At 43.5% G+C, this 8320-nt stretch overlaps 1 protein-coding gene and 1 long non-coding RNA gene across 2 annotated transcripts; both read right to left on the bottom strand.

The window, feature by feature from the left end:
* Positions 1-6: 6 nt before the first annotated feature.
* LOC138954775 (uncharacterized) lies at positions 7-3244 on the bottom strand. Its single transcript, XR_011451962.1, has 3 exons — positions 3168-3244; positions 2717-2823; positions 7-191 (listed from the first exon to the last, which is right to left on the bottom strand). It is a non-coding gene; the product is annotated as an uncharacterized lncRNA (long non-coding RNA).
* A 589-nt stretch (positions 3245-3833) lies between these two features.
* LOC138954776 (transcription intermediary factor 1-beta-like) lies at positions 3834-5181 on the bottom strand. Its single transcript, XM_070326544.1, has 2 exons — positions 4528-5181; positions 3834-4238 (listed from the first exon to the last, which is right to left on the bottom strand). Exons 1-2 carry the CDS (start codon positions 5179-5181, stop codon positions 3834-3836), a joined length of 1059 nt encoding a protein of 352 aa, XP_070182645.1.
* Positions 5182-8320: the final 3139 nt, after the last annotated feature.

The following is an 8320-nucleotide window of genomic DNA, read 5'->3' as shown; positions in this document are numbered from 1 at the left end:
TCAGACAGGCGACATGACGTGGTGCAGAGTACACGGAGTGGTGGCGGTGTGGATCAGGCCAGGTCCAGGTCATAGCAGCCGTCACGTCCCACACGGTAATAGTCTTCACGGCCATTGTCCCACCGAACGTCCACCCAGCCTTGTCCCCACCGTGAAGGGATCGCCGTCACCGTGCCCGGTCCTCCCCCGTCCTGCACACAGTACACACTGCTCACTGCTCTGTTGGGTCACACGTGGGGGTGGTGGGGGTGGGAGGGATATGGAGGAAGTTCGGGTGTGCAGGGGGTAGCAGGTTTAATAGATGGGGTAGCGTAAAAAGAACAGAGACCAACATGATGCTCATTGCTTCTTCGGGAGGCAAGCGGTGGGGGGGGGGGGGGGGGGGGAGCGGGGCGGCTGTGGTAATCACGGTAAAAGTAGGAGTTATAGAGGATCAGGGAGAGGGATGGGGGAGAGGGGGGGAGGGGGTATCTGATGTGGAGCAAAAAGAGAAACAAGTCGCGTAAGGCGAAAATACAACATTTAGTCAAGTAGCTGTCGAACTCACAGAATGAAACTGAACGCAATGCAACGCAGCAAGACCGTATACTCGTAGCATCGTCAGTCCACCGAGCACGGCAAAGGCAGTGAAATTGACAAGAAGAGCGGGGTAGTACTTGCGCTGAGAAGGATAGCACGCTTTTCTGTACCTCTCTTCGTTTTAACTTTCTGAGCGTGTTTTTAATCCAAACATATCATATCTATATGTTTTTGGAATCAGGAACCGACAAGGAATAAGATGAAGGTATTATTAAATTGATTTGGACAATTTAATTTTGATAATAATTTTTATATTTTTAATTTTCAGAGCTTGTTTTTAATCCAAATATAACATATTTATATGTTTTTGGAATCAGAAAATGATAAAGAATAAGATGAACGTAAATTTGGATCGTTTTATAAAAAAAATATTTTTTTTACAATTTTCAGATTTTTAATGACCAAACTCACTCATTAGTTTTTAAGCCACCAAGCTGAAATGCAATACCAAACCCCGGCCTTCGTTGAAGATTACTTGACCGAAATTTCAACCAATTTGGTTGAAAAATGAGCGCGTGACAGTGCCGCCTGATCTTTCACGAAAAGCCGGATATGACGTCATCAAAGACATTTATTGAAAAAATGAAAAAAACGTATGGGGATTTCATACCCAGGAACTCTCATGTCAAATTTCATAAAGATCGGTCCAGTAGTTTAGTCTGAATCGCTCTACACACACACACACACACACACACACACACACACACACACAGACACACACACACGCACGCACATACACCACGACCCTCGTCTCGATTCCCCCCTCTACGTTAAAACATTTAGTCATAACTTGACTAAATGTAACAAGTCGCTGAAGGCGAAAATACAATATTTAGTCAAGTAGCTGTCGAACTCACAGAATGAAACTGAACGCAATGCAACGCAGCAAGACCGTATACTCGTGGTCCACCGCTCACGGCATAGGCAGTGAAAATGACAAGAAGAGCGGGGTAGTGGTTACGCTATGCTGCATAGCACGCTTTTCTGTACCTCTCTTCGTTTTAACTTTCTGAGCGTGTTTTTAATCCAAACATATCATATCTATATATTTTTGGAATCAGGAACCGACAAGGAATAAGATGAAAGTGTTTTTAAATTGATTTCGAAAAAAAAAATTTGATAATAATTTTTATATATTTAATTTTCAGAGCTTGTTTTTAATCCGAATATAACATATTTATATGTTTTTGGAATCAGCAAATGATGGAGAATAAGATAAACGTAAATTTGGATCGTTTTATAAATTTTTATTTTTTTTTACAATTTTCAGATTTGTAATGACCAAAGTCATTAATTAATTTTTAAGCCACCATGCTGAAATGCAATACCGAACCCCGGGCTTCGTCGAAGAGTACTTGACCAAAATTTCAACCAATTTGGTTGAAAAATGAGGGCGTGACAGTGCCGCCTCAACTTTCACGAAAAGCCGGATATGACGTCATCAAAGACATTTATCAAAAAAATGAAAACAACGTTCGGGGATTTCATACCCAGGAACTCTCATGTCAAATTTCATAAAGATCGGTCCAGTAGTTTAGTCTGAATCGCTCTACACACACACACACACACGCACACACGCACACACACACGCACATACACCACGACCCTCGTTTCGATTCCCCCTCGATGTTAAAATATTTAGTCAAAACTTGACTAAATATAAAAAGAACGACGAAAAGTGGTGACGGAAGGAGTAGTGGCAGGGTGGAGGGGGAGGTGGGGGGCTCAGGAAGAGAAGGGGATGGGAGAGGAGGTAACTCATGTGAAGCCAACAAGAGGAAGGGGGGCAAGGAACTGCTCACTGCTCTGTGCAACACAAGTGGGGGTGGGGGAATATGAGGGGACCAGGGGATGGGTAAGTAGAAAAGCGGAGGGAGGGGAAGGGGTGTTGTGGGGGCTAGCCGATGGAGGAGCGAGAACGGAACGGAGGAAAAGTACAGGTAGAAGACGGGAGGGGCTTTCCTCAAATTATGCTCACAAAAATAATGTCTTGCACAACCCAACCCCTCCCACCCCCCACCCCCCCCTCCTACTTCGCTCTCGGTTTTCGTTTTGTTGCCACTACTGTTTAGACGACATAGCGAGGATGTAGGTGAGACAGACAGCTGTCAGACAGCACAGGGACACCAGCACTTACCTGATTGCCATACAAATAACGCCAGTCCGGTCCCCGTCTGACCCTGTCCCTCACCTTCAGGACTGCTGCCAGGTCTGCTCTCCTTGGTTTGGCTGTAGCTGTTTGTCCTGTCAAAACACACACACACACACACACACACACACACACACGCACACGCGCACGCACGCACGCACTCACACACACACACACACACACACACACACACATATATACACACACACACACACGAACGTGACACACAAACACACACAATAATATTTATAAAGTAAATAATATTGTAAAGCAAACGGATAAAGGTCGACATGAATGATAATCCCCGACGAACCAATCAAAACTGCACACAACAATCAACCAAAGGAACCTTTCTTTGCTCCAGAAGTTCAGCAACAAATCTTTCTGACACGATTGATCCAACCCGTCGTGCGCTGACTGTGTGTACAATGTTCATTACCTGAAGATGGGGTGGGCGTTGTGGCAGTCGCTGATGGTGATGATGGTGCCTGCTGATGTGGCTTTTGTATATCTCCTGGAAGAAACAATCACATCGTAAGACCTTCAATGGACTGTGTAAACATCATCATCTTATCTATACATCTGGTCATTGTGTGTATGTTTGTCTGTGTGTCTGCCCGTGTGTCTGTGTGTGGCCCGTGGCCCGTTGGTATGACGACGAAAGCTTCAAAACGGGTGCACTGATTTTGACGGGAATCACTGTGTACGTTTTGTGCCACTCGACTCGTGTCATAGCTAGGTACTTTCGAAAACCCAAACTTGAAAGCCATTAAAAACGGCGGGAAGTAGTATATATGCTATGAGCCATCGAAGACACTGCCCACTCACTCACTCATTTGAAGAAGCTTCTTTGGTCACGCCCTCATTATTTAGAAGTCTTCACATGAAAGCAGACAGCAGAAATGAACGACACGTAGAAACTATCTCAAAGCTTTATGTCATCAGGCTGCGATAGGTAACGAAGTATTATTGAGTACAAACTCTCTTCATAAGCTGGATCCTATGACTTGACTGTGATGTAAAACAAAGTATAACTGAGTCATGCTGTCCGTGTCTGTGGGGGATGTTTTAACTTCTGCACTGCGTAACAGCACTGACAAGAGAATCAACAGTCGAAGCACAAAGAAAGGACGTTACCTAGTTTAGACAGATCTGATTTCAGACGGGCCAGTAGCTGGCTGTCAAATACGATGTCACCCACATCCTTGACCTTGGCGGTCTTTCCACTCTCTGACTCAAGGTCGTCCAGACGTGACTTCAGCTGATTCAACATCTGCAGGAGTGCGTCATCAGGTGCTGACGTCACCAGGCGATCGATGTTACTAGAGTTTGACGTCATCGCTGCCCGCGCTTTCTCCATTTCAGCAAGTGACGTCACTGTTGCATCTTCTTCTTTTTGAATGAGGTCATGGACCTGCTGACGTCGCTTCTCACTACACTGCTGAAGGTCATCAAAGACGTCATTCACCTTTTTGTGCATGCCCTTGAACTTCTCCTTGGCAGCCTTCATCTGAAACAATATGACGTGTAAAAAATACAGGTGTTACAGTATTATTCAAACAAATTAGAGACATTGATTTAACGTTCTGCACTCGCGATTTCATTTTCTCTTTATTCGTGCATTGTCATTTAAAAAAACCAAAACAATCGACTGGCAGGTGATGGAGGTCATGTGAACCGCACGGTAGCTTGGAGACACGTAGACATGTTTGTACTAACACAGACAGCACGGGAGGAAGGGGCGGGAAGGGACAGGTCGTACTGAACAGGACCTACACAATGACGGAGAACACACACACCTGTTTTGCCAGTCCTGCTGCTTTCTCCTTCAGTCTCTGTGACTGTTGTGTCAGCTCTGTCCTCTTGTCTCTCGCCACGTCTGTGATGGCCTTCACCTCTGGGCAGTTGCGATGATTGGTAGGAAAACACAACATGCAAATGAGCTCTTGGTGGGCGGAGCAGTAAAGTTCAGCCGGCCTATTGGAGTGGTTGTTACATGTTGGCTTGCGGTTGGCAGCCAATCGCTTTGCAGTTACTTCATTGAGCTGTTCCAGGGTGTGGTCTCTTGACATAGGAAGTTTCTGGTGATGGCTGGTGCATGTATTGCAGAGTTTGATACTGCATTCAAAGCAGTATGACGTTGCAGTGACGTTATTTTCACACACGTCACAAACGTGGGGACCATTGAGAACTTTGTGACTGTCCACCAGAGCCGCGGTAGCGAAGTCGGTAGGGAGCGAGTCAACCATGGTGGCCAGCTGACCTTGACCTTGCTGTGTGGAGGAGAGAATGGGGGCTCTGCAGAGCGGGCAACCCCCCTGCCCCCCTTCCTTCTGTAGCCAGGACAGAACACAGTCACGGCAAGCTCGGTGGTTGCAAGGGAGCAGTTTGGGTTTGGTGAAATCGTCATGGCAGATTGAACACTCTATGTCTCCGCTTGTCACACCGGCCATGATAGCAGCTGTTCTCACACTCTCAGGATTCCCAACTCTTCGGCAAACCTGAACTAAAAGCAGACAGTGGAAAGGAACAATAATCACAGGATAGCATAACGTGGATTTCGCCACGTGTACACTGACAAACAAGACCCAACGGGATGACAAAACAAGGAACTTAGTCGATAAATATCGACAGGGGGCGGACAAATGGTTTACATGTGAAATGTGTGTATATGGGTGTGGTTCTGAAACAAACAAACCATGTGAACCCCCCCCCCCCCCCCCCCCCCATCCCACCGCTCGCGGGCTGAACGACTGACGTCTTTTCCAGAAGAACACCGCGTGTACATAATACACAATTCGATCGCGTAGCACTGCCAATGCACATTTTCGCAACGAAAACCGTGCTACTGTTTCTTGTGTGTTAAATCTGAAAGCAATATAAGTGAACGAACAATTGAAAACTGATATCACGTTACTAAACTCCCAAAAGTAATAAATTACTTCTGACTGCGGTACACAATACGGCAGTCACCTCTGCGAATGCTGTCGAAGAATGTAACCGAAAGTAAACATTCTGGGAATCTACGCGCATCGGCCTTGACGCAAGTTCAATACTGAGCCAATGAGCTCGCCGCGGCGAAGTTGGCAGCTGTAAAAGTCTCGCAGCGCTGGCTGGCTGAGCGAGTTGCGTGTCCATCCATTATTAGGTCCAAGCCGCACCGTAGACCAGATTAGTAGGTGCTTGATTTTGGTATTTTGATTTTACATAACATTAAACCTTTCTTGGGGTTCATGGTCATGGCAACAGCCATAATAATATTATATCATGTATAATATTACATTTCAGCATATTTGAATTACATGTCATCATACCAAACTGTCATACATTTTTATTCCTACATCATTCTGATTGATCACAACCAAACCTACTATCAGTGGACACATCCAAATGTAAGCGCCTGTTCTTGACAACTTTTAATCGATCTAAAAATAGCAACTTGCTGGGCCCTTTGCCGCCAACAGACACTGTTTGGCCTGTAGGTAAAATGTACAATGTATTTTCTGATTTGTGCACAAAAGCTTTTTTTCTTTTTTCTTTTTTTTAACATAACAATGTTTAATGTCACTGTATGTTTAAAAGACCATGGTCATATTTGTAAAAAAAATGTTAAATTAGAAAATAAATAACATTTTGGTTCATGATTTTTCCTACACCTGTGCTAAAAATAAGAAATAAAAATGTCGGGTATATAAGTCACTCAAATACAGCTAGGTATGAATGGCTCGGTTTGAGTTTGTTGCAGTTGACCCTGCACAATGCGACTTATCATGTTTTTGTTGAACAATTTTGACGTCACCCCTCCCATAGGGTGACGTATTTCACAACTTCCTGTGTTACACAAACTCTGTGATGACCAATTTTGACGTCACCCCTCCCATAGGGTGACGGATTTCACAACTTTCTACAGATGAACAATGTTGCCTCCACCCCTCCCATAGGGTGACGGATGTCACAACTTCCTGTGTACACAAACTGATGACGTATTTCACAACAAAATGGCGCTGCCCATGGTCAACCTCTAAACTATCCGTATAGAATGGGGGCGTCCTCGCCCCCATAACAACATGACACGTTTGATGTTTGGCACTGTTTTATAACAAACACACAAACAAACAAGAAGACAGAAAGGAACAACATCTTTCAAGAAAAACATCAACGATATGCAACACTTCACTCACACACACTGTTGAAGAGGGATGTACAAAACTGCAAGAAGACAACGTGCACAATACATAGTGTATAGTACAGGAATAAGACAAGAACAGAAGCAACATACAATCTTTCAGACACAAAACATACAAAAATTTCAAACCACATGCAGACCACAAGCACATTGTGAAGAATACCAACCACAATCAGATTATACAGACACAATACAAGTCGCGTAAGGCGAAAATACAACATTTAGTCAAGTAGCTGTCGAACTCACAGAATGAAACTGAACGCAATGCAATTTTTCAGACCGTATACTCGTAGCATCGTCAGTCCACCGCTCATGGCAAAGGCAGTGAAATTGACAAGAAGAGCGGGGTAGTAGTTGCGCTGAGAAGGATAGCACGCTTTTCTGTACCTCTCTTCGTTTTTACTTTCTGAGCGTGTTTTTAATCCAAACATATCATATCTATATGTTTTTGGAATCAGGAACCGACAAGGAATAAGATGAAATAGTTTTTAAAACGATTTCGGAAATTTAATTTTAATCATAATTTTTATATTTTTAATTTTCAAAGTTTGTTTTTAATCCAAATATAACATATTTCTATGTTTTTGGAATCAGAAAATGATGAAGAATAAGATGAACGTAAATTTGGATCGTTTTATAAAACACATATTTCTTTTACAATTTTCAGATTTTTAATGACCAAAGTCATTAATTAATGTTTAAGCCACCATGCTGAAATGCAATACCGAAGTCCGGCCTTCGTCGAAGATTGCTTGGCCAAAATTTCAATCAATTTGATTGAAAAATGAGCGTGTGACAGTGCCGCCTCAACTTTTACAAAAAGCCGGATATGACGTCATCAAAGCTATTTATCGAAAAAAAGAAACAAAAGTCTGGGGATATCATTCCCAGTAACTCTCATGTCAAATTTCATAAAGATCGGTCCAGTAGTTTAGTCTGAATCGCTCTACACACACACACACAGACAAACACACACACACACACACACGCACATACACCACGACCCTCGTCTCGATTCCCCCCTCTACGTTAAAACATTTAGTCAAAACTTGACTAAATGTAACAAAAGGATACACACCACAGGCTGGTACAAAACTGTTAACACACAGAGTCAGAGTGTTCATGCAGACCGCGGACTCAATACAGAAGAATAATAAGTATGCTGGTGCATTTTGTTGCTGGTTTATTCTCATATCTTTAAATGCGCTACCTTCCAGTGATGGCTGTTTCTGATTCCTTCACTTAAATAGTAAATGGTACGCCACACTTGAGGTTTGGATATTAAGTCCTTCTTTACACATTCCTTTTCCCTCCAGAATGACAGCCCGTAGATACTGAAAAGTCTGTGTTAAATCAAATCAAGAAATACCAAAAGACAGTCGAATAAAGGAAATAAGCTGCAGGAA

The sequence above is a fragment of the Littorina saxatilis genome, unplaced genomic scaffold (assembly GCF_037325665.1).
Source record: "Littorina saxatilis isolate snail1 unplaced genomic scaffold, US_GU_Lsax_2.0 scaffold_1563, whole genome shotgun sequence".
NCBI classification, from domain to species: domain Eukaryota; kingdom Metazoa; phylum Mollusca; class Gastropoda; order Littorinimorpha; family Littorinidae; genus Littorina; species Littorina saxatilis.
Note: the sequence above shows the minus strand (reverse complement) of the source record. Positions and strands in the feature narration are given on the sequence as shown.